General features: G+C 43.1%; 1 protein-coding gene across 4 annotated transcripts; it reads left to right on the forward strand.

The window, feature by feature from the left end:
- Positions 1–1,999: 1,999 nt before the first annotated feature.
- NPL (N-acetylneuraminate pyruvate lyase) lies at positions 2,000–21,433 on the forward strand. 4 transcript variants are annotated; one of them, XM_074961097.1, is made up of 12 exons: positions 2,000–2,282; positions 4,382–4,450; positions 8,356–8,429; positions 9,142–9,229; positions 10,733–10,790; positions 12,104–12,179; positions 13,294–13,386; positions 16,238–16,383; positions 16,589–16,635; positions 17,317–17,401; positions 19,357–19,396; positions 20,616–21,433. In XM_074961097.1, exons 1-12 carry the CDS (start codon positions 2,203–2,205, stop codon positions 20,753–20,755), a joined length of 996 nt encoding a protein of 331 aa, XP_074817198.1. In that variant the 5' UTR covers positions 2,000–2,202; the 3' UTR covers positions 20,756–21,433. The 4 variants fall into 4 exon arrangements, with proteins under 4 accessions (XP_074817198.1, XP_074817199.1, XP_074817197.1 ...); XM_074961098.1 differs by lacking the exon at positions 2,000–2,282 and adding an exon at positions 2,581–2,609; XM_074961096.1 differs by lacking the exon at positions 2,000–2,282 and adding an exon at positions 2,763–2,916.
- The last annotated feature ends 5,112 nt before the right edge of the window (positions 21,434–26,545 follow it).

Here is a 26,545-nt window from a genome sequence, read left to right on the forward strand (position 1 = left end):
CTCATGCGATTAACTCAAAAAAATTAATCATGATTAAAAAAGCTAATCACGAGTAATCACACTGTTAAACAATAGAATACCAATTAAAATTTATTAAATATTTTTGGATGTTTTTCTACATTTTCAAATATATTGATTTCAGTTACTACACAGAATACAAAGTGTACAGTGCTCACTTTATAATATTTTTATTACAAATATTTGCACTGTAAAAATTATAAACAAAAGATATAGTATTTTTCAACTCACCTCATACAAGTACTGTAGTGCAATCTCTTTATCATGAAAATGCAATTTACAAATGTAGTTTGTGTGTTACATAACTGCACTCAAAAAGAAAACAATGTAAAACTTTAGAGCCTACAAGTCCACTCAGTGCTACTTCTTGCTCAGCCAATTGCTAAGAGAAACAAGTTTGTTTACATTCTGTGGAGATAACGCTGCCAACTTCTTAATTACAGTGTCACCTGAAAGTGAGATCAGGCATTCGCATGGCACTTTTGTAGGTGGTGTCGCAACATATTTATGTGCCAGATGTGCTAAAGATTCATATGCCTCTTCATGCTTTGGCCATCGTTCCAGAGGAAATGATTCCATGCTGATGACGCTCATTAAAAAAATAATACGTAAATTAAATTTGTGACTGAACTCCTTTGGGGAGAACTGTATGTCTCCTGCTCTGTTTTACCTGCATTCTGCCATAGATTTCATGTTATAGCAGTCTTGGATGATAACCCAGCACATGTTGTTCATTTTAAGAACATTTTCACTGCAAATTGACAAAATGCAAAGAAAATACCAATGTGAAATTTCTAAAGATAGCTACAGCATTTGACCCAAGATTTAAGAATCTGAAGTGCCTTCCAAAATCTGAGAGGGATGAGATGTGGAGCATGCTGTCAAAAGTCTTAAAAGAGCAACACTCTGATGCAGAAACTACAGAACCCAAACCACCAAAGAAGAAAATCAACTTTCTGCTGTTGGCATCTGACTCAGATGATTAAAATGAACATGCATCGGTCCGCACTGATTTGGATCCTTATCGAGCAGAACCCATCATAAGCATGGACACGTCCTCTGGAATGGTGGTTGAAGCATCAAGGGACATATGAATCTTTAGCGCATTTGGCATGTAAATATATCACAATGCTAGCTACAACAGTGCCATGCAAACGCCTGTTCTCACTTTCAGGTGACATTGTAAACAAGAAGCAGGCAGCATTATCTTCTGCAAATGTAAACAAACTTGTCTGTATCAGCGATTGGCTGAACAAGAAGTAGGACTGATTGAACTTGTAGGCTCCAAAGTTTTACATTGTTTTATTTTTGAATGCATTTTTTGTACATAATTCTATATTTGTACGTTCAACTTTCATGATAAAGAGATTACACTACAGTACTTGTATTAGGTGAACTGAATAATACTATCTATTTTGTTTTTTACAGTGAAAATATTTGTAATAAAAATAAATATCAAGTGAGCACTGTACCCTTTTTGTATTCTGTGTTGTAACTGAAATCAATATATTTGAAAATGTACAAAACATCCAAAATATTTAAATAAATGGTATACTATTATTGTTTAACAGTGCGATTAATCGCGATTTTTTTTAACGGCTTGACAGCTCTAATTTTTTTTCTCTCTCACTACTATTTTGTGGCCTTTGCAATTAACAACCATTATTAGAATTGTACTACCTTCATAAAAAGCATACTGACTCTTAAAAATTAGGAACATCATTAAGTCTATATTTATTCATTTATTTTAATGTTTCCAGTAAGGCTAAATCATATAAAATATAAGTCTTGTTTTCCCCCAAATGGCAGATGGCACCAAAATACACATATGTCTAAAAAAGGATAGCAAGGTGCCCTGGAAAGGGTTGGAGGGACTTCCAAAACCACACAGCCAATTCAGTGTGGGGTTTTTTTTTAAAAAAAAAGGGTTGGGGGGGAGACAGACAAAAGAAGAAGGGCACGGAAGGAAGCCTGTGCAAAAAATACATAGTGATGGAAACACCAGAAACAGATTTCTTGTTCAGTGTTCATGGATGAATTTTTTAATAAATAAAAAACAAAATTCTCAGGCAAAAACGGCAATGAGACGGAGTTTGAGAGTACGTATTAGCCGTGTAGGGTAAAGCCCCTTGTGAGGACTGGATCCTTATTCCACATGAGTAATTCATACAGATTGCACAGGAAATGCACAGTCAGGGCAGCCAAGCAATCGGAATGCCGCAAGAGAAGGAAAGCAAATCTCTGCAACCGCGCGGACAAAACCGGTCAGTGCTGGGCGGGCGCCGAGCTGTGGTTGCCCTTCTTTCTTCCCCTTCCTCTCCCTGGCTCCAACCTTTCTTCCATGCCGCTTCACCCTCTCCCCAACCACCGCGGAAAGCGATCGCCCCCGCCCGCAGCAGAACCTGTAACTAACAGAACCGCGCCGGCCGCCCCCGGCTCCTTCGCGTGGTCGCCTAGCTCAGCGCCCCCCCCGCGCCGGCGGCCAGGCCGGGACCTCCGGCGGGACGGCGACTGTCCCCACAGGCCGGGGGTACGATGGGGGGGGGGGAGGCCCGACTGGGACTTTGGCCTCGCCCACGACAAGGAGCCAGGTCTGCAGCGGGCCGCGTGTTCCCTCCCGGTGCTCAGCGGCCTCCTGCCGGCCTGGGCACGGAGCACCCCCGCCGGCGAAGAGCCGTTCCGCTCGGGGGGGGGGACGACCCTGCGGCTGGGGATGATGGGAGCAGGCTTAGGGCAGAGCTTCAGCGCTGTCAGTGGGCATGCGCGGAGCCTCCTGGCCTGCTCCGTCATAAAAGGGGGGCCGCGGCCGCGGGGGCCGAGCCGGACGCCAGACCGGCCGCGCCGCGGAGGTCCCGGGCAGGCAGCGCGGAGTGCTGGGCACAGGGGCTCGCTCCGCCGGTGAGGACAGAGTGACACCGGCCGGGTGGGCAGGACAACAGGCTCGTTGCAGGCTCCACAGAGTTGGGGAGGCAGCTGAGAAACCCGCATTCTTATGCGGGGGGGCAGATTGGCTGAGTCTTGGGAAGGGGGGAAGAGACAGACCAGCTTTCTGAGAGTGACTGAGGGGTGGTGTGTGGGGCTCCCAGGGGGGACTGAGTTTCTGAGCCGTGTGGTTGTAACAGATTTTGTCCCCTTCCCCCATCCCCTGTGAGGCTCATGTGATGCTGTTCTCTCTGGGCTGGAGCTGTTCACCCAATGTGCAAATCAGCTTGTTCTCAAGAGAGCTTATGCTGTGCGCTGTTTCAGTTATTTCCATACGACGTGTACTCGGGGCAAAACCTGTTAGAAAGTAGCTTTGCATTAACAGGACTCACAGTCCACTCTGTTGGTGAGTAGGGGTGCTAATGCCATCTGCTTCTGCTTAATTGAATCTTTAATTTATAGAAGAGCTTTGTTTCTAGCCATTATGGTTATGAAGACAACCTCCCAAAGCCGAGCCAAGTGTAACCATTGCAGGGTTGAAGTCTTATGTCCTCAGACATACCACTCTGGGTGCCTCCAATACTGCTCAGGAATGTAACTGGGACAAACTGGATCAGTTTTGTTCTGATGCTGTAGACAGAGTTGGAAGCAGCAGTAGAGAAAGTCCTGGAGGCGAAGGCACCAAAGACAATGGCTGGGAAAGGGATAGCATAGCATAGCAGAAACCTCACTGTGCAGCAGGAGAAGAATTTTCCTTTTCCCAACCTTTCCAAGAGGAGAGAGAGGCTCAGGGTGGGGCCGGGGCCGTGTTTGGAATAACAATAATGAGAGTGGTGGGTAAATTTGAAGAGAAGTAGAACTGACCTCCGATCAGGCTCAGAAGTGACTTTTCAATCACTTAATTTCCCATCATCTCCAACCCAAGCAGAAGCTATAGAGTTCTTCAGAGATTATGTCCATACGAAGGGTAAAGTTTGGTAGCTTAGCTCCCTTGATAAAAATGTGCTTATACTTTTTCCCCTATATATTGTTTGACATGCATCTTTTCCACTCCCTCCCCAAACCTCAAAAATGGTGTTAGAGAGTTTGCTTCCAGAAATTTTCCCTTCAAGCAGAGACCCAGACATAAGTACTGTCTGGCCCAAAGGTGAATGTTTTAGGAAGGGATGCACATGTGAAAACAGGAGATTCAAAGAGAAACTGCCTTTGAATTAGAACTGTATCAGGTGCTACCAATCTTATGCTCAGACCTTGCCTGCTACAGTAACCGCGTGTGCACAGGTCCTCAGAAAACTGCGCAATCTGTTTTTCTCAAAAGAAACTTGCAAAGCCTGGAACAAGTGGACTTTGTCTGTAGAGCTTTGTTAGTAACAGAATTTACTCAAAATATATGTCTCTAGTTAAGAGAAATTTTGCTTGTCTTTCTGACTTCTCCCGACAGATCAATGGCATCCCCAAAGAGATTGCAGGGTCTCACAGCAGCTACAATCACTCCAATGACTCCAGATGGGTAAATATTCCCTCTGACTACCAAAAGTGTTGCTGTCAATGTCAATTAATGTATTGTGAACTTTTTCCCAGAACCTTACACTTTCCTACTTGCTTTTCTGCAACAACTTTAAAAAAAAAAAAAGTAAACTTTCTAACAATGTTCAACATCCCAGGAAGACAAAGGTTTGTGAAGGCTTTTGTTTGACTGACTAATCCCCTTCCTTACAGTCCTGAAGTCCTGGGAGCAGACATTAGTGTTGTGATGGGCAGCTTACTCAGGAGAGTCTAGGCTGGCTCTCAGGAGAGGGAAAAAAAATCTGGTTGGTTACACTGTAAAAATGGACTAACCAATTTATTTGAGCATAAGCTTTCGTGAGCTACAGAAAGCTTATGCTCAAATAAATTGGTTAGTCTCTAAGGTGCCACAAGTACTCCTTTTCTTTTTGCGAATACAGACTAACACGGCTGTTACTCTGAAACCTGTAAAAATGGAGTTGCTCAACCCTACCTGCCTTTGATAAGTGCTTTGAGATCTAGGTTTGAACAGTGCTATGTCGGTATTTATGCCACTCCTTACTACTTGTAAACGGAGAAGATTTGGTCTGGAGTTTTTGAGAGGCCATAAATGTGGAATCCAGCCCTGCTTATTCTTCTTATCACAAGCAAAATGAAGACTGTCCCTTTCTCTCTTCATCCAACTAAAGAGAAAGGGCAAAGTAACATCCACCAGATGCCATTTAACAGCCTGCATCCTGTAACTATGAAGGATGGTTTGCTTAGCTACTTGTCAGCACTTACAGTAGTAGAGTGTATTTATAAAAATAACAACTTGTATTTCTAGAGTGCCCAAAAGGTGTTCATAGTGCTTCCCTTCTCAAGAGAGCTTACAGTTTAATTACCAAAAAAGAGACAACGGCTTACAGCAACAAACAGTTGGTCAGGAGGCAGTGGGGGAATTAAAAGAAAGAGGCATGAAAGTTAGAACTACACCATCATGTGGTGACACTGGATTGCTATGTGTACATCTAAATGATCCTGTGACATCTTTTGGCCTATAAATAAATATCCATGTGTGTACATACACACTTCTCTAAAATACATTTTTTTAAAAATTGTTTTATAATACCACACATCTTTAAATTGAGGTTAAGATTGCTGAAATGAGCACCCAAACAGTGGTGTAAAGTGATCTTCATGTAAGGGAGAATCAGGCCCCATCTGCCACTCTAACATTGGCTCACTAGCCACATAGTCAGAATAACTAAAAGGTTCTAGTGGTGACTAATTTAAAATCTGAACCTGATAGAGATGCTGTGATTACACATGCTGTCTGTTTCACCAGTTTGTTGAGGACAGCTAGACAGTTTGCATTTTGAGTCACACTCCAATGTCCAAAGGGAACTGTATGGCTGACCAACAACACTACATTTCATCTTGTTTGGGAACACTGCATTATTTTCCCCCTCTGGCAGATATTGAATCAGGAGCTCAGATTTTTTTTTTTTTTGGATCTTGACCCAAGAGTGTTTCATTCCAACCTTAATTCTCCTTAAACTACAATGTACAATACAAGAAACACTTAATAATCTGAATATGGTAGAGCTGCTGGAAATGAGGCACTGTATTTTGATAGGGAAGAAAAAACTCACAAAGCATCTTCAGTAGCAGAGGTAAGTGGCTGCCCCACAGGGTCTTGTTTTGTCTCTCTTGTGGTAAAGCCAAGACCACAGCCCATTCCATCTCTTAAAGGGGTTAAAATGGTGAGCGTCCAAGAATGTAATAGGAGGGAAACTGTTTTTCCTGTAATATTTTACTCTGAGCCTTTCATCCTAAATGATGTCTTAATGCTCCACAAATTACAAGCATGCAGCAAACCAGTGAGATGCAGGGAGTGGGAAGGTGGCACTGGCAACCATCTAGCACACTGTAGAATGCAGACAGGGAGGGTAAGGGAAATTTTGACCAAGAATGCTGGAGCTTACCTCTGATCTTTATTTAATTCTGTGACGGCAAAAATGGATCACAGCAGAGCTGGTCAAGATTTTTCAAAAATTCAAAGTTTTAATAAAAATATTCCATAAAAAAGGTCACCATTGTTTGAGCAGCTCTAGATCATAGGGTCTGTCTCAGTGATTTCTGTACTCAGCATGTACCATTTAAAATTCAGATAATAGTTTTTAAGTACTCTTTCTGCAGATTAAGCCTGGATCCTGAGCAACGAGTTGTTCTCTTCCCATCTCTCATGTGACCCCACCAGTAACACACATTCTGCAGAGTAAATTCTACCTCTCATTGACACAGGCACAATCCCATTGTCTTCACTAACTTTGCACAGATCGGAATTTAGCATACAATATCTGGGAGGGGTTCTGCAGGGCAAGCAGCAGTAAAGAGTAATGAAAATATATGGATTAGAGGCTGTAAAATTGTAAAGGTATGGGCCAGGTCCTCAGCTGATGCTAATTTACATCATCTGAGGATTTGGTTCTCTGCTTGCAGCTGAAGTGAGCAGATATGACTGAATACGCAAAGGAATAGCTCTGTCAAAGCAATAGTTACTATTTTTACCAAGTTGCTTTTCAGTTAGACCTGCAGTCTTAAACCACCACAATATACTAAATGTTTTCCCAGGGGAGAAAGGGCCTTGTTTTTCTTATCTGAAAAACCCACAATAAACTTCTTAGAATTGTTTTTCCACCTCCGAAGGCCTGAATGAACCCTGTTGGGGATTGGAGACTTTGGTGTCTGAGAATCTACTAGTTTCAAACCTGCCATTAAAACATAACTAAGCTTGGTATCCTTTCTAGCTACGCTTTATTCCGGGCTTACCCAATGTTCCTTAGATCAGTGGTTCTCAAATGTTTTTTTTTTTTCGTGGACCACTTGAAAATTGCTGAGGGTCTCGGCGGACCACTTAATGATCTTTCCAAATGTGGTTTGTATCATTAGCTAACTATTGTAAAGCACTTTAGATAAAAGTGCTATATAAAAAAACATTAATAATTTTTTTTGGTCTACAAATAAAAACATATATTTTAATATCAGTAGTCTTAATTTTCTAATGTGATGGATGTGCCCTCTCTCCCCTGCCACGGCAGCCCCCGAGCTGGGCCTGGGAAGGAGGGAGATCTCTCCCCAGCAGCCCTGGAGCTGGGGAAAGTTGCCTCTTTGGCCGCCGCAGCCCTGCGCATCCCACATTCCCTCCACCCCCTCTTCTCACCCTACTACCCCCTCCCACCTACCTCCTATTCCCCCTCCCCTCCCCCCCGCCAAGGCCACCACCTCACCTTACATGTGCGTCTTCTCAGCGGTTCCAGTAATTAGGTGGGTGGCCTTTCATTCTCTCGTGTGTGGCCACCCAGGCGCGCACCTTAGGGGGAACTATCCACAGACCACCTGGATGGAGCTCACGGACCACAGTTTGAGAACCTCTGCTGTAGCGCTTTCCAGAAGTCAGAGCCAGCCTGGTGGCTGCTGTGTGCTCAGAAGGGCAGTGGTTAAGAGACAGAATCAGGTAAACTTGAAAAATAGAGTATTCCTATCAAGTCTTCAATATTTTTTTAAAAGACATTAATATATTGTAGCAATAATAGAACATGTGAAGCTTAGTGGTTCTGATCACTGAAGATCTGGGTCTTCTAGTTCTGTGAATCTCATGCTCTAGGAACCCCAATTTAGGCCTCAGGTACAGGACACTTTCTAATCTGGCATTCTCAGCCCCAAATACCCTGTTCAGAAGCTTTATGTATAGAGGTGTCCACAATTCAGGAAGTGGGCAGATGAAAATTTTTTTTTAAGCTAGATTTCATATTCCCAACCCCTCTAGGGTATTAGAGGGAAACCTTTTAGAACTTGAACTTGGTCAGGGATTCCTTACACACACACACTTCTGTTCTCCCCCTTTTTATTTTCTTTCTTTTTCAGAGAAATTAACCTCTCTGTGATTGGGCAATATGTGGATTATCTTGTAAAAGAGCAGGGTGTGAAGAACGTTTTTGGTAAGTCTTAAGCAGTGAGTTGTGCTTCTTGTCAGCCAAGAGCTGTGATGCAATGGAATATGGGGATGGGAGCATTCTAAGCATGTGCACTTAAATGGAAGAAATCATAGCCTATTCTTTAGGAATCTGTTTTTGCCCAAACTCCCAGTTATGCGCAGGATAGAGCAGAAGATGAGAATGTTACTGGAGTGGGGAAGGAAGCAGAGACAACTACTAGACAATGCCACATTAGGGCATTAAGAAGGATCAAAGCAGTGACAGAAAAGACCCATCTGAATTATTCTATTTACATGCTTGGGGAAGATGTGGTCACCTGATAGACAACACTGGATACGAGAGAGATGCATTTATTCAAATCATATTTATTCAGTAGGCACCTTTATCAAATGAGCTTCAAGTCCATTGTCCTCTTACAAGGGTTTCTTCCTTTCTGATTGTGTTGGCTTAGGAGGGCATATGCATTTAACTCTTTCAGTGCTATAGGCCTTCTCTACACACATACACAAATTCCACATGTTTAACTAAAGCACTTTAAAAACCAGTTTATTTAAATCAGCACAAACCCTTGTGTGGACTTGCATATCTGTTTACAACTGTCCAGTATTGGGTTAGTTTGTGTGATTTTAAATTTCAGTAATGGTCTTTAGTAAAACCAGTGCAACTTCTCTGTGTAGGCCAGGCCTCAGGGTGTATTGTGTTCTGTTTGAAACAGTGAATGGCACAACAGGAGAAGGGCTGGCACTGAGCACCCAGGAGAGGAAGCAGCTGGCAGAGGAGTGGGTGACCAAAGGGAAAAACAAGTGAGTAGCTCTAAGGAAACCTGTCTGTTCACATAGACATTACTGCTTGTCTAAGCAAAGGCTGTACCCTCTAATTACTTCCCCTATTTTCTTTCCCTGGCCCATTTATCAAGATGTTGCTGGTATTGTCAAAATAAGTGACTAGAAAAGTGTGGCTGTCATCAGCCTCCCCCCATACTGCTTAGAGGGGGAAGGCCTCTGGGATGCCTCCTCTCCCTATTGCTTATGGAGGCATGTGGAAGAGAGGCGGTTTTGAAAAACGCCCTCTTCCTATTGCTTAAGTTGAGGAAAGTAATAAGGGATGTGAAAATGAGACCATCTGTTTGCTGCTTTTATGTTGCCTTAACACAGGCATGAGAGCCTCACAATCTTTGTATGTATTTATCTTTTCAACACCCCTGTGCGGCAGGGCAGTGCTATTATCCCCATTATACAAATGGGGAAACTGAGGCACAGAAAGACTAAGTGACTTGCCCAACCACACCGGAAGTCTGTGGTGCAGCAGGAAATTGGCCCCATGTCTTCTGAGTCCCATGTTACAACTCTAATCACTGGACCATCCCTCTTCTTGGATGTTTTGCATATTCTCATATCACTCGCCTTTGCACTCTCTCTCACGTCCCTGTTGAAAGTGAGTTGGGGGGGTGAGATATGGGGAGGGGGAGAGTGGAATTGTGGGGAAGGGACAGTGAAAAGGAAAACAAGTGACAGAGGGGAAAAAGCTTTCCCTGGATTTTCTTTTGGATTTAAACTTTCTGTGCTTTCCTTTGGAGGGAGAAAGGGGGGGAAACAAAAATGGGGGGGGTTATTTTCCTTTAAGTAGGGGTGTCTTGGTAATTTTTGTTCAAGTTTGAGTTAAAAAAAAATCTGGATTTGGGTTTTGTTGTTGTTGTTTTGTTTTTTGGGGGTGGTTTGTTGAATAACTCAAAAAATTCCTATGGAAAGTTTAAGAGGGAGGAAGAAGAATTTTGAAAATTTCCCATGAAAAATTAACTTTTTTTTTTAACCAACTCTGTGTGATTCTTTCTAAGCTTGCTGCATGCAGTGGGCACGATTCTCCACAGCCTTGTACCTGGTGCATTCATTTCTACTGGTGCAAAATGGTGTCTGATGTTGCAGATCAGAATGATTAGCCCTTTACATAGGGGAAGAGATTACACAAGGGGGAAAGCAGAGGAGAATCTGGCCCACTGCTTCAGGAAGATCACTTGGCCAAGCATGTGGCAGCTCTGGGGATGAGGATCTGAGAGAGCTGCAGAAATAAGATTGTGGGATCAGGGTGTTGAGAACACTTCTGGGCGGGGGAGGGAACTGGGAGGAAGTGTTGGATGTGTGGCTGAACTTTTTGCTGTACTCTAAAACTTTGTTTCTAGATCCCTTTTAGTTTGTATCCACTCCACTGAGTATCTGCGTGTGGACCCAGACTGTCTGTCTGGCATCTTTCCCCCACATTTAAATTCCCACAAACCAAAAAATAAACAGCAATCTTTCCTCTTTTTGTAGGTTGGATCATGTGATCATTCACGTGGGTGCATTAAGTCTACCAGAAGCAAAGGAACTGGTGCGTGTGTGAATTTTTTCTTAGCCTCCTTCCTTTGTCTTTCCATAACTTTGCATATGAGTGGGTTGGTTCCCCTTTTCTTTGCTGAGTTTATGGACTTACTGACCTCTCTTTCCATGTTATGCTGTCTTGGTCCTGAGGGATCCTGAGGGTACCTCTACAGGCAATAAAACTCTGGCCTGGGTCAGCTGACTCGAGCTGACAGGGCACGGGCTGTAGAGCTATAAAATTGCAATGCAAACGTTTTAACTCTGGCTGGAGCCTGGGTTCTCAGACCCTCCCACATCACAGGGTCCGAGAGCCCGGCGTCCAGTCCAAGCCCAGATGTCTGTACTGCAGTTTTATAGCCCTGCAGCCCAAGCCCAGTGAGCCTGTGTGAGCTGACCCAAGCCAGCCATGGGTATTTTATCAGTGTAGTCATACCCCTGAGTCTTTGAGCACACAAGCATTGGGACTAATCAAACGGAGTTGGCTTGCTCTACTAGCATCTCCTGGGCGGCTCAGTCAGGTTATGCAGAATTTATTTGTATTGCTGCAGGGCCTAGGATGTTCTTTCATGGACCAGGACCCCATTGCCGTAGGTGCTGTACAAACACAGACTATGTTAAAAATAGATTCTCCCCCACCATTTTAGTTGGGGGAAGGGGAGGAACCTTCCAAATGTGACCTGACGCCCCTCACGTGAACAGCCCCATTCATCTCGGTAATATAATGACCATTGTAAATTGAATTGATCACTTTGCTGTGGGTCACTTTCTTGCTCGCTCTCACACACACACACACGTTCCCTCAGGCCCAGATGGTCCACTCCTGGCCACTTCTTCAGGGCATGTGGGAATCTTAAAGGCATGTAGTAGCTGAAGGAAGGGAAAATTCTTGAAGAACCTGATGGTGCCAGAGAGCAGGGTTCTATTCCCTGCTTTTGCCACTTACTTCCTGTGTGACTTGAGCAAGTCACTTAACCTGTCTCTGTCTCCTGATGTGTACAATGGGGTCAGTGATGCTATCCTATTTCTTGGGAGGTGGGAGCTGTAAGGACAGAGGACCATTCATTAATCAGGCAGAGGTAATAGATATGTGTTTTGTTTAGAAACAGAGGTAGTGCATTACATTGATGGAAGGGTCTCTTCATCCCTGGCATAGACTGGCACAATTCCCATTAACTTCATGTCTGAACTTGTTCCATAATGTGCAGCTTGCTTAAGGGTTTAATTTGTAGCTGTGGAATGGATTGATGTGGTTCTTCACTATGTGCATGATAGAAACACGTGCAGTGAATGCACCTTTGATACATTCTGTTCTTTCCTATCAAGGCCAAACATGCAGCTGCAATAGGAGCCAGTGGTATCGCTGGGATCGCCCCCTTTTTTTTCAAACCTACAAACAAAGGTGAGCAGAGAAGTCTGTGGCCATCACACCCACAGAGGCCCTTTTTCTTCTGCAGTTTACCACACATTCAGACTGTCAGCAGTATGATATGGTAAAGGGAGGTCATGTTTTTTAGAGATCTGTGGCAGCAATGCTGCTGTAGTTGGTCACAGAGTATCTGTATCTTTGCTATATGGTTCCTCAATGATAAAACTTCCTTTATAGTGCTTGGAGTTTCTTCAGAGGGCAGGTTCTTGAGTTTTAACATAGGTCCTGTGTTATAGGCTCCTCCTTTACCCTCTGCTGCTCTGGCTCAGTGTCCCCGTCCTCACGGTCATATGGACATTCTTTTGGAAACCATTTCTGGAAATAACGTTGTTTGAATGCCAGTGGTGCGTTTGGAGCTGTACAAACATGAGATGCAGCCCAACTGCAATGAGAGGAGGGTGGTGCCTCATTGAATGGGTAGCTGATGCACTAACATCTCCCCGTCACAAACTGACTTTGTATTTGGTCTTGGTCACAAGTGAAGCTAATTGATGATCTCTTGATGCCTACTGGACACACCAAACTGCATTCATTACAAAGGCAGATTTGACAGTCTCTGCTGAAGCACAGGAGTGGATTAACAGGGCCAGTGCATATTATTTGTGAGGTGCAGAACTACTTGGGGAACAGATCAGAACTGAGGGTAAATGATAGAGCTGTGTGAAAGAAGCTTGTAAAACTCTGTATTATCAATTCGTCAGATTAGCCCAAAATGAAATAACCTATTGTTGTGTCTTGGCTTTTTATACAACACACGTAATATGAAAGAACTACACTGGCCCAGTGGGTTTGAAATAATCATGTTTACTAACCTTATACACCATTCAAGGCCTAGCTACATATATACACTGTTCTGTTGGCTTCTGAAACCTAGATGGTGGAAAAGCTTTAGAGGGCTCACAAACTTTTAAAAGCATAGTACCCAATTCCTATATTCTGCACCTATTAAGTGCAGAAGAGATAGAGAAATAGTGTCTCCTTAGAGATGGATTGCTGATAAGTCTATGAACCTGAACTCCACTTTATGTGAATGACCTCCTTTTCTTGCCTCAGAGTATGATTGCCTTCTTTCACTGCCTCTTTTCAGATACATTGGTTGCTTTCTTACGGGAAGTTGCATCTGAAGCCCCTGGCATTCCATTTTATTACTATCACATTCCTCCTTTAACAGGTGTAAAGAGTAAGTATTGCTCATTCAGCGACTTTTGCTCCTAGTACATGCACACTTTCCCCATTCAAGGGATTCACTCAGAAAACAGTTGGTGAATCTAGAATCTGAAAACAAATTTAGCTTGTCTACGTTAGAAAACGTTACTGCACCAAAACGGGATTGAATGGTCAGGTAGGTGCTGTACTTAGTGGGGAAGGAGAATTAATAACTGTTGACATCAAGAAGGCTGAGGTATTTAATTCCTATTTTGTTCGTCTTTATTTAAAAAGTTAATGGTGACCAGACACTCAACACAATTAATATTAACAAGGGGGAAGGAACTCGAGCCAAAATAGGGGAAGAGCAGATTAAACAATATTTAGATATGTTAGATGTGATCAAGTCAGCTGGGCCTGATGAAATTCATTCTAGGGTACTTAAGGAACTAGCTGAAGCAATCTCAGAATCATTAGCAATTATCTTAGAACTCATGGATGATGGGTAAAAGGCGAACATAGTGCCTATCTATTAAAAAGGGGAACAAAGAGGACCTTGGGAATCGTAGACCAGTCAGCCTAACTTCAGTATGTGGAAGGATACTGAAACAAATTATTAAAAAAACAATTTGTAAACACCTAGAGGATAATAGTTATAAAGAATAGCCAGCATGCATTTGTCAAGAACAAATCATGCAAAACCAACCTAATTTCCTTCTTTGACAGAATTATTGGCTTAGTGGGTGGGGGGGAAAGCAATAGATATGATTGTACCTTGATTTTTAGTAAGGCTTTTGACACCGTTTCACATAATGTTCTTAAGCAAACTAAGGAAATGTGGTTCAGATTAAATTAACTATAAGGTGAGTCTGGAACTGGTTGAAAAGTCATATTCAAAAGAGTAGTTATGAATGGCTTGCTATCAAACTGTGAGGATGTATTTAGTGGGCGCTCAGAGGAGTCAGTCGTCAGTCTGGTACTAGTCAATATTTTTATTAAGGACTTGGATAAGGGAGTGGAGAGGATGCTTATAAAATTTGCAGAGAACACCAAGCTGAGAAGGGTTGCAAGCACTTTGGAGGACAGGATTAGAATTCAAAACAACCTTGACAAATGGGAGAATTGGTCTGAAATCAACCAGATGAAATTCAGTTAAGACAAGTTCAAAGTACAACAGTTAGGGAGGAAAAAACCAAATGCCCAAGCACAAAATGGGGAATAACTGGCTAGGTGGTAGTACTGCTGAAAAGGATCTGGGATCACAAATTTAATGGGTCAACAATGTGATGCAGTTGCAAAAAAGGCTAATCTGAGTCTGGGGTGCATTAACAGGGGTGTTGTATTTAAGACATCAGAGGTAATTGTCCCACTCTACTGTGAATTGGTGAGGCCTCAGTTGGAATACTGTGTCCAGTTGTAGGCATCACGCTTTAGCAAAGATGTCGATAAATTAGAGATCATCCAGAAGAGAGCAACAAAAATGGTAAAGGTTTAGAAAACCTAACCTCTAAGGAAAAGTTAAAACAACTGGACATGTTTTAGTCTTGTGAAAAGAAGACTGAGGGACGGACCTGATAACACCTGAAGTATGTTAAGTGCCATTACCAAGATGACTGACCAGTTCTCAATGTTCAGTGGAGGTAGGAACAGAAGTAATGGGCTTACTCTGCAGCAAGGGATTTAGGTTAGATGTTAGGAAACCCTTTCTAACTATAAGGGTAGTTAAGCTCTGGAACAGGCTTCCCAGGGAGGTTGTGGAATCCCTACATTGGAGGTTTTTAGGAACAGGTTGGACAAACACCTGTCAGGATGGTCTTGGTTTACTTGGTCCTGCCTCAGCGTAGGCAGCTGGGCTAGATGATTTCTTGAGATCCCATCCAGCCCTACACTCCTATGAGTCTATAAGATGAACTGATGCTGACTGACATTGTGACCAGTGTAGACCAGGATGGGTAATGTTTAGCATTATGTCACTAACCATGGTTAAACCCTGGTTCCAGCAACCTTTCACCACACCTAACTGACCGCGATGACTGCCACTTGTGCTGCTCAGTACTGACAGCAAAGTCTTGGTTAGGTAACTGAAGTGCTAATCCCATTCAGCCACAATACATCTTTCTAATGTAGATAAGCCCATAGGTGGTTAGTTGCTGAGAATTGAACCTAAGGTGTTTGGTTGGGTTTTTTTGGTTGTTTTTGTTTTTGTTTTTTTGACTCCCTTGCTCTAAGCACCAGATCGCATAGCTGCTTTGAATATATTTTTAAAGTGTAGCTGACAGTTCATTTCTGAACTGCTTATCCAACTGTATTTCTCAGTTTCTGAACTGATAAGGTGAATACTCAAGAAGAAAATAAGACATCTGATAGATACTAATGAAATCACTGCTGTGTAAGAGGGCACAAGCCAGGAAATAGACTTGGGGGGAGGGGGAGAAAATGCTGGTGGCAGAATTATAGAAGCTGTTCAGCTTAGATGTGCATGTGTCCCACATGATGATCTTGCTTATTGTCAATAAGCAGCAAGTATGTAACATGGAAGTAGGTATAAATGAGAGGGGGTAGTGACAATTCTATATCAATAGTATGTTTCTCCTCACAGGCATTTGTTTATCACTTCATATATATTCCAGAGTTACTTTACTGGTTCCTTTCAAGCTATTTAAATAACCAAGCTCTTACATTTAAACCATAAAGAAAATGTTGGAAAGCAACAAGTCTGCCTCTAATTACCCTGTGTAAGGGGATGGGGAGGGGAGGGACCTGACTCTGTTCAAATGAAGAATAGTAAGGCTTGAATGACAATGATGACCCTTTTGGGGAGGAAATCAGGGACGTCTTATGTGACTGGGATGTGTTGCTTGACGTGAGATTGTTGTTCTGTGCAGTTCGTGTTGAGGAGCTGCTGGATGGGATAAAAGAACAGATCCCCACCTTCCAGGGGGTGAAGTTCAGTGACACAGACCTCTTGGACTTTGCACAGTGTGTGAAGAACCACAAAGAGCAGTTTGTGCTACTCTATGGGGTGGATGAGGTAAGGGGCTCTACTTCTAATGATCTCCCCTAAAAACCATGTGGCTTATGCTAAGCCACATCCTGGTTCCAACCTGAACAACTACTACCCAGTGCAAAACTGAACTCTAGCCATGTTCAAGACGGCGAGTTGTACTGCTCATTCTTCCTTTGCTTTTTATTATATGAAGTAAAATGCTTTTTTCCCCCCCACCCCCACAAACTAGCATCTGCTGAGCGCACTGGCAATGGGAGCATCTGGGGCCGTTGGAAGGTCAGTCTTTTTGCATTCCTTCCCCATTTGTTGCCATATTTACCACTATCTGTCTATCTATTGTAATTATATGGCCCCCATTACTGTAATATCCTTAGTGCCTCACAATATTTAATGTATTTATTTATCCTCACAACATTGCTGTGAGGCAGGGTTGGACTGTTACCCTCTTTACTGATGGGGAACTGAAGTTCAGAGAGACTAAGATTTCTGGGTGATCTTGGGGAAAGTCAGTGCTGGAGAAGGGAATTGAACCTAGGTTCAGGTCAGTGTTTAAGCACCAGACCATGCTTCCTTCCCCACTGAGGAAGCGTAAATGAGTTACTGTACCACATTGCAATTCATGTGTACAATACATAAATCACACAAGTGACAAGTAAACAAAGTGTGATTGTTTTTTCAAGAACAAAAAATCAGTTAGCCATTCTGGGGAACAATGTCATTTGTAAAGGATGATGGGAAGAGAACACTTAATTGTAACTCTTTCATTGGGAGCAGTCATCCTTTTAAGGCTCAACTATATACAATGTTTCAGACCACGTGGAATTTCTAGATCGGAATGATTACGTTCTGAAAATAAAATATTGCACTAGAAAGCCTGGGACTTCTTGTTTGTTCTGGTTGCGGTGGCTGCTCTAGGCACCTCTTTGCATAACTGAGTTTACTTTGGTTTTTTGGCAGCACATACAACTACCTGGGCAAAAAAAACAACTTGATGTTGGAGGCTTTTGCAAAGCAAGACCTCACATTAGCACAACAATATCAGGTACAGCATCTTCACCTGCTCACAGTGGGAGTGTCCTCTCTCCACTCCCTTAAACTTCTCTTCATTGGGCATTCATTCTCTGTGGCTTACCACCACCATTTTATCCACCTAATCTCTCTAACCACTGTGCTCACCCACGAACAATCTGTTTGTCTGGTACACAGTTCCCCTTTTCTGAAACTGTTCCAGGCACGAACCCTGCTATTTTAACTAGCCAAGGCACAGCTCACCTTTCTTCCCCTTGTGTAACCTCCCCTTCAGCCCCCAAACCCTGTGTGGAATGGGCACTGTCCATCTCTTCCCTCAAACAGTCTAGTCCAGACAGGTCTGTTTGTTTACCCCCAGTCACATACATGCACATGTATGTTTTGGCTTAGGCACAACCTGTTCTAGGATCCTCTTCTCCCATTTCCAATCAATGTTCTTCTCACCCACCCTCCTTCCTCTTCCCTTCCTGTCCATGTGCGCACACCTACCTGCTGATTAGTCTGGAGGACTGCCTCCTGCCTTTCTAACCTGGCTGAGCACCTCCTCGCTGATTGATAACCACCATTCAAATACTCTCCATCTATAAGTTTTCATGCCCAGTCTCTTTTAAGGGGTGGTGGTCCTAGTCTTCTTTTTAACTATTCTAGATGGGTCATTGTCTACTCCACCCACTTTTAACCAGTCTTGGCAGTTTCTTCCCCTCCCTCATCAGTTGCTTGTGGGGAAGGGAGGTTAGGCTGGACCAAGCATCACCTCTTTCCTTCTTGTCTATATTCTCCCACTTCCCCTCCACCTCCCCCACAACTGAGATTGGGCTCTCTGCCTGAAAGGGAATTACAGCAACTTGCAGGGTATTGTCCTGCTGGGATGCAGGGGAGGGAGCATTATTGTAACAACCGAATGATGTAGTTTTTGGGTGCAGCCTGTGAGCTGGACTCATGTTCTTCCTGGCTGGTAAAAGACAATGGAGAGACACCAAGTCTCTTGCTGACTGAGATTGTCAACAACTTCCTTCAAGAAAGAAAGGTGCCAGGAGTCCTCCATGGCATTATTGAGGCTTCTGTTCAAGAAACTATTGCCTAATGTAAATAATCCTGCCTGTGCTGAATCTCCCATTTTGGGGAACATCTGAGAAGGCCATGGTGGGATCTGGTATTCTCTTGCATTTCTTGGACACCAGTCAGTTTGGCTTCAGGTCTGGGTATGGCACAGATACTGCACTGATTACATTGGTTGCTTTTTGCCTGGGAATGGATGAAGATTGGGTAACATGCTGATGATGATTTTAGCTGTGTCAGCTGCCTTTGATCCTATTCACCACGGGGCATTGCTGACCTGGTCTGAGGCCCCTAGCAGGGGTAGATGGATCCATTCTTGGGTGGCTGTGTGCCTTTCTTCCTGGTTAACAGTATGCAATAGCATTCTGTACTGAGGGTTCTCCATCATGCAGGGTTTCACGGGTCACTATGCCATTACTGTTCTTACTCTACATGTCAAAGGCCATCTAGAGGAGTCAGGAGGGCTGAGCAATGGTGAAGTCAATCTGCAAATGATACACAATTTTCTATCACAGTCTTGGGCAGCTGGGGGCACTCCTCCTGGACTGGTGGCAGGAGGGTGGGGTCCATGTTCAACAAAGGGTCCTCTACTCTGGAAAGGACTTCCTTTCTGGAAGTCCAGAAGGGCATGGTATGCCACTTTCCTCAGACTGTTGTGTTAAGGGGCCAAGTTGAATAAGGACGGCCTGAGTGGGTGTGGTTCATTGGGGGGTGGGAGCTGCGTGTGATATTGTACTTTTGGGGATATAGTAGGCTGATTGCTTAAGAAGGCATGCCAAATGTACTGGGGACTTTCCCTTTATGTCTTGTATATAACTGTTTGTTATACAAACATCCAGAGCTGTTAGGATAGATGTCTTGTAAATATGAAGAAGTGAATTAAAAAAATACTATCTGTTTCTCTTCTAGTTCTGTACTGGAGAATTTCTCAGCTTTGTATTCAAACTAGGTAGGTGCTGCAATATCTTCCTCCCTCCCTGTGTTGTAAAAGAGGGACTGAAAATCCATGAGATTCACTGAAGCTTCCAGGTCCCTGCAACCTGAGAAGCTCCCTTCTGAAAGATCTTGTGCAAAGAGAGACCTCACATCTGCTGTTGCTGCTTGAGTTATCAGCAGTTGGGAGTTCAATGATTGAGCTGGCAAAGCACATCCAGAAAGATTCCACTCACTCTTCCCTCCTTTCTCCAGGCCCTCTGACAAATTCCCCAACTTCAAAATAAATAAATAAAAATTTTTTTTTTGTTTATCCTGACTCTGTTTTTCTTCCCAAGTCCACTCTCGGTGTCATTGTTACTGAGTGTTCTCAATCCCGGACAAGATAATAAAGTGCCCTAATGACAAAGCACAAGGGGTCTGATTCTCCTCTCCCTTATGTTGGTATAACTTAAGAGTAACTCCATTCAAGTGAGTGGAGTTTTATACAGGTATAAGTGGTGTAAGTGAGAGAACAATCGGGCTCAAGAATCTAAAAATCTGTTTATGAGAAAAATAAGTGTTTTTACATCACAGGCCTACTCCCCTTGTGCTTTCAAAACTATATCTATTGACTTTGCTGGAAAAAATACGTGTTTTCTCCTGTTAACTCTGCAGAGCCAGCACTGCTTTTGGGGAGAGACACACAGATTCTTTTCTGGTTTGCATATAATCAAGAGAATTATTAACTGAATTCTAACTACAGAATCTGTATTACTTCTGATACTATATGTAAACCACAAAGGACATGGTTGGGCTTTTGGTTCCTAGGTTGTTTTCTGGGCTGAGAGTTAGATGATGCATCTTATCTATAAAGATGACCCTAATTTGATCTGGAAGTCCTGGAAAAACAAGTATGGGAACCCTCCCAAAGCCACACTTAGAGTCACTTTTCAGAGCATAAGCATGTATTACTAAGGAAATATTGTACTTGAGGCATTTTGGAGGAAAATATGGGCAGGTAAGAGCAGTTGGTACTGTAATATAGGATGGATATTAACTCTGTTTTCTGTCTGCAAACATCACTTGCTAATTACATCTTTCTCCCTTGTGGGAATTTAAACTCTGGCCATATTCCAGGATTTCACAAGAGATGGAATCGTTGGTGTGGTTGGGATTTTGGAGCCCCCTGTAGTGACCATCTTTTATTTAAGTGATATATTTAAGTAACCTGCTTTTTTCTTTTGTCTGCCTAGGTTTTGGTGTTGCACAGACTAAAGCAGTCATGACTTTTACCTCAGGGATTCCAATGGGTCCCCCACGACTTCCGCTCCTGAGTGCCTCTGTGGATTTTATTGAGAAAGCAAAAGCTAAAATGGCAAGCCTGATTCTGTGACTGTCCCAGCAGTTGATCAGATATGAATATGGATCTGGAGGTTTGGGGCCTCTGCTTTTGTGATTCATCACTCAATGTTCTCAGGAACTAGTAATAAGTGGTTTCCTGTCAGGGATGGCCTTGCTAGCCCATGTCTTGCTTTCTTTCCTTTAGCATTACCCAAAGGTGGAACCTTTATAATACAGGTGAATTCTGTTTATCTGAATGACCTGGAGGACATCAGAGACCTTTGGATAACCAGGTGTTCAGATAAATGGAAGTGCTATTTTTAGCTGCAATTTCACAGGTCTGGTCTATGCTTCAAATTGAGGTCAACCTAGCTACGTTGTTAAGATGCCCAAACCTCTCTGGTAGACGTGGCTAGGTCAATGGAAGAAGTCTTCTGTTGACCTAGCTACCACCTCTCGGAGAGGTGGATTACCTACATTGAGGTAAACCCTCTTCTGTTGCTGTAGGAAGCGTCTACACTATGATGCTACAGCAGCACAGTTCCAGTGCCACAGCTGTGCCACTTGAGTGGCTCTAGTGTAGACAAAGCCACTGTTTCATGCTGCAGTGATGCCAGTCCCTGAGGGAGGAGGGGAGAAAAGGATCTGGTATCACTGCGGAATGAAAGGGTGGGGGTGGTGGTGGTGGAAGGGAGGCAAAGAGGAGGAAGGAAAAGGAAAGAGGTAGAGGGGAAGGAGCTGTAAGAGACCGGAGCCTTCTTGACAGCCCAGGATTCCACAAGCACCAGTACAAATACTGTAATGAGGGGTATGGCTGGCTGGCTCCCTCCCCCACAGCTGTCAGTGCTAGCAAGTGCTCAAACAGCACCAAGGAAGTTCTTGTCTCCTGCAGCTATTCCACCTCTCTTCACACCCTTGGGGATCCACAATGTAGTTATCTGAATGAACAGTGTATTCCCCCATGCGTTTAATGAGCCACTAAGAGGTTAATTGAAGAGCATTCCGCGGTTCATTAAATGCACGGGCACTGCTGATTCAGCTCATCAGGATTTTCAGTTAATTGAAATTTGAACTTTGCCTGTAGTTGCCTCTGCCCTATGGTGCCCAAAAGCAAGGTATGCTTCTAACGAAGCAGACTTATAAGGGTATGTCTGTACTGAAAATGCTACAGCTGTAGTCCTTCAGTGTAGACGCTACTTATGCCGATGGAAGAGGAGAAGGAATTCCCTTTCCGGAGGAATTCAGGTTCCTTGCTGGAAGAGGACTCTCTCTCTAAAGGACTTCTGACTTCTGGAATTTCCATCTACTATGACAGTCCCAACCTTCCCCTCCCCCCCACACTTTTTATGATGCTGAGATGTGGGTGAAGTAATGTCTCTTGTACTCTGACATGACGACATTCTGCTCAGCCTGGTATTTTAGTGCAGCTGTTATGTCAGATAAACCTACAAAAACTCCCATTTTTACCAGTGAGTAAAAGGAATCAGGTTTCTGTGCCCAGAACTCCCAGAAGACACTCTTCTTCCATAAGCTTCTTTCCCTTCATCTCTCTTCTCCATTTTCTTGCTCTCCCTGTATTTCCTCAAACAAAAAAATGTAAGTATTGTAACTTTTTTGTGACAGAAGGCACTTGCTCCATCTTGTTCCCAGCATGTGCTGGCTAAAGCAGCACCAGAGCTGGAGCAGGAATTGAACCAGAGGTTCTACATGGCAATGCAAAGCACTACTGCTTCTTACAAATGTCATTTATTGCTGATGTTAAGGGGCCCTCTACACATATTGGACCTCATGTTCCACTACACCCTGTGTATTTGTTTACACCTTGGCAAAACGCTACCATCTAGGTGCCTGAAAAATTTTGATTTGGTAGCATTTTACACCCACTTTGCACAGGTAGGAATGACTGCATGTGCAAGGCAGGGAGAATCAGGTCTGAGGATCTGTTGCTATTTTAGTTTCCAAGGATTCTGGGTAACCTGGAGAGTAATCTTCCATTAACTTCTTCAATTTGGCAGTAATAATCTCACTTTCTGTCTGCAGAACACAAACTGTAGAAGCCCTGACTGAGTTAGACGGTTGACATGATTTTTCTCCTGAATCTGTAAGGCATGTAGGTAAGCTTCCCTGGTGGGTCAAACATGGAAGAAGGTAGCCTCTGAAATAGCAAAGAGCACTGCACGTTTGCAACTGTTCCTTGCACAACCAACCATTGATTGGAGCAAGCATACAGAGAGCCAGCATGACAAAAATCATAGGAAAGAATAAGACCGTGCACACTCCCAGATTCAGCTACCTGTATTTTAGGAGAACTCTACTGTGTATTCCTTAAAGCTTTTACTTTGATGTTTTTAGGCTCTCTAATCCAAATGAGATTCTCTATTGCTGTTCCAATGCTCTATGCACATAACAATACACTATTACTTACTTTTCTGCATATTTTAATATAATATATAGATGCATCTAAACATGAGATCTTCAATTGAATAACTTTTCTAACAGACCCAAATTATTCCTGGTATTTTAAAGTGTGTATTGGTCTGATTATACAAATCTCCAGATATTAAAGTGTGTTTACCTCTGAAAATTTGTTTAACATTTTCAGTGAAATTTATGTATATTTTTCTTACAGTGATCATAAAAGCATTCTTAAAAACATTTGCCTCTATTTCCTCTTTGGAAAAATGCTCTTGAGGGGGCAAAGGTGGATGGGTAGGAGGGGACTGTGTTTTCTAGTCTCCCAAAATTTAGTAATCTTCCCTTTCCCCTCATGCTCCTTCAGGAAGATAATCTTAGGGATAGATGCTGCAAGCACGTAAGCACACGCTTAACTTTACCCATGTAAGTAGTCCTACTGAAGTCAATGGTACATCTTACATGCATAAAGTTTAAACACAAATATGCCAGCAAGATCAGGATCTAATCTCCTCCTTTAGAACTGAAGTATGGGAAAGACTGTGCCTGCCATAACTCACTTTCAGTTACTTTTTGACCTGCACCCTCTTCCAAACTGCCATGAATCCTATTACTTTCTATCTATTCTCTCAAAGTCAGTGGAAAGTGTTCTTGGGTTTTCATGTGGTTTTAAGAAATCTTCAGTAAAGACAAGTGCAAAGTACTTTGTTTAGGAAGGAAAAATCAAATGCACAGCTATAAAGTGAGTAACTAGCCAGGGGGTAGTACTACTGTAAAGGATCTGGGGTTATAGTGGATCACCATTGAATGGGTCAAGAGTGTGATGCAGTTGTGAAAAAGGCTAATATAATTCTGGGATATATTAACAGGATTGTTATATATAAGACACAGGAGGTAATTGTCCTGCTCTGTTTGGCACTGGTGAGGCCTCGTCTGGAGTACTGTGTCCAATTCTGAGCACCACCATTTAGTAACTATGTGGATAATTAAGAGAGAGGGAGTCCAGAGGATAACAACAAAAATGATGAAAGGGTGTAGCAAACCTGACTTTTAGCCGGGTTAAAAAAAAAAAAAAGTATGTTTAATCTTGAAAGTCTGAGATAGGATTTAAGTCTTCAAATATGTAAATGGTACTTGCTCTAAAGAAGATTGGGATCAATTGTTCTCCATGTCCAGTGAAGGTAGGGCAAGAAGTTAATAGGCTTAATCTACAGCAAGGGAATAGGTTAGAATGCTTCCCCTAATATCTAACTCTAAAGGTAGTTAAATTCTGGAAGAGGCTTCCAAAGGAGGCTGTGGAATCGCTTATCTGTGATGCCTTCTCAGGGTGTTCAGAACCATAAGCCACGGTGCTGCCTCTGCCTCAGCAAGAGAAGCTTTGCTGGGGCTTCAGCTGTTTGTCCGCTCTCTTGATACACCAGCCAGCCTTATCAGCAAACTGCTTGAGACCCTGCCAATCTAAATCTTGCCTTGCAGGTCCCATTCACTGAACCCCAGTTACCAGGCTCCCGAGAGAGGTCTCTGCAGTGTCCAGTTCCTCTCACTCTCATAAATTAAGTTTGTCTCCAGAGAGACCGTGTGCACACCAGCCTTTTAGCTCAGTTGAGGATTAAGGTACATCCTCAGCTGAACTAACAGTATTTTTATATCCAACCCTCCCCCCACCCCACCCTTTTTTTATTTTTTTTTAAATCGCTAGAGCTAGTTGGGAATTTTCCATCACCATTTTCTGAAAAAATGCAGTTGCTGCCAAAACAAAATTTTTCCATGCTTAAATTTTTTTATTGGGGGAAAATTGAATATTTTATTTTTTGACCCAGATTGACTAGTTTGTTTTATTGGACTATCCTGAAACATTTTATTTTCAAATGGTTAAAAAAAACCCCACACTAGACTACATTTCCTTTTTAAGCACATTGCCATATGGAAGTTTGTGGGTTGAGCCCCCATTGTTTTCGCCCTCGTTAGATGACCTCTCCCTTGACGCACCATACAGCTTGGCAGCGGAATATGCTGTGCATTGAGGGAGACTGTATCTGCCAGAGAGCCCAGCCCACAGAAAGCAATGGGAGCCCTGAGCTACAGCTCCATAAACCAGTGTGCAGATAGAGCAACGCTGCTTAATATTGATCTGATCCATTAAACAAAATGAAACACTGTGATTTCAGCAATGCTCAAACATTTAGATCAAAACATTTTGACATTTCCCACCCTTTTTGTTCTGAAAAAATAATTTCAACTTTTTATCCTAGCTGGCAGGATGGAAATTCCAAAATTTCCTCAGCTCTACTTATTACTGGCTAGTTCTGGGGTAGCTGGGGCTGCAAGTCACAGTACTAGCTCTGAAATTTGGTTTTCAACTTCGACTAAAAACCACAAAAATAAAAAAATCAACATTTTCCTGCCCTGGTGTTGTTGAATCAGTCAAAACCAAAATATTTATGCTATTTGAGGCCTTATCTATACCAGTGGTTCTCAAACTAGGGCCTCCGCTTGTTCAGGGAAAGCCCCTGGTAGGCCAGGCCAGTTTGTTTACCTGCTGCGTCTGCAGGTTTGGCCAATCGCAGCTCCCACTGGCCATGGTTCGCCGCTCCAGGCCAATGGGGGCTGCAGGAAGGGCAGCCAGCACATCCCTCGGCCCGTGCCACTTCCCGCAGCCTTAGCGCAGGTATTTTCAAGCTGTTGTCGAAAGGTTAAACTCTGATCCAGTGTAATGCTAAGATACTTTGGGTTAGCCTCCTGGCTGACGCTCTCACCTCAGAACTGCACATCAAATTTGGTATTAACAATTTTATTGCACAGATGGAAAGCAGTTACCATGGGGGTTCTTGGGCTAGGCCTAAGTTTCCAGTGGTGGAAAAAATCAGCCATTGTGTTAAGATCTCAGGTTAGGCTGCAGCTACTGATATGAAGGCTTGTATGCTGAACTCTGTTACAAGCTCCCCACAGACCAGGACACAGCAAATCAAAGCAGCACCAGACCCTGCCGGAACAACAGATGCTAAACCTGCTGATGCATCTCTACTGCTACAATGATCAACACCACCCACAACGTGCCTTTGAAGATCATTGGTCCGACAGATGCCTATCACAAAACATGGTGTATCTCTATCCAGTGCACTAAATGCCCCAACAACAACTATGTGGGTGAAAACAGACCATCACTATGCTCGTGAATGAACTCACAGGAAAATGATGAAAGACAAAAACAACCTATCACCTCCGGGTGAACACTTTTCACAGTCCTCATCCGCAAAGGAAAACTGCAGAACGCTTTCAAAAGATGAGCCTGGGAGCTTAAATTCATTACTCTGCTAGACACCAAGGTTCGTGGACTGAACAGAGACATAGGATTTAGTATTACAATCTATAACCTATTCACCCTCTTTTTGTCCTATGACTGCAGAGGTATTAACAGGTCACTCTACCT

Source organism: Natator depressus, chromosome 8 (assembly GCF_965152275.1).
Source record: "Natator depressus isolate rNatDep1 chromosome 8, rNatDep2.hap1, whole genome shotgun sequence".
In the NCBI taxonomy this organism is placed as follows: domain Eukaryota; kingdom Metazoa; phylum Chordata; order Testudines; family Cheloniidae; genus Natator; species Natator depressus.

What these genes read in the sequence shown, in the direction of transcription:
- NPL (XM_074961097.1), top strand. Translation starts at nt 2,203, where the DNA reads ATGCACAGTCAGGGCAGCCAAGCAATCGGAATGCCGCAAGAGAAGGAA. An exon ending in ACTCCAATGACTCCAGATGG is followed by an intron (nt 4,451 to 8,355) that starts GTAAATATTCCC and finishes TTTCTTTTTCAG; the next exon opens with AGAAATTAACCTCTCTGTGA. An exon ending in GCATCTGGGGCCGTTGGAAG is followed by an intron (nt 16,636 to 17,316) that starts GTCAGTCTTTTT and finishes GTTTTTTGGCAG; the next exon opens with CACATACAACTACCTGGGCA.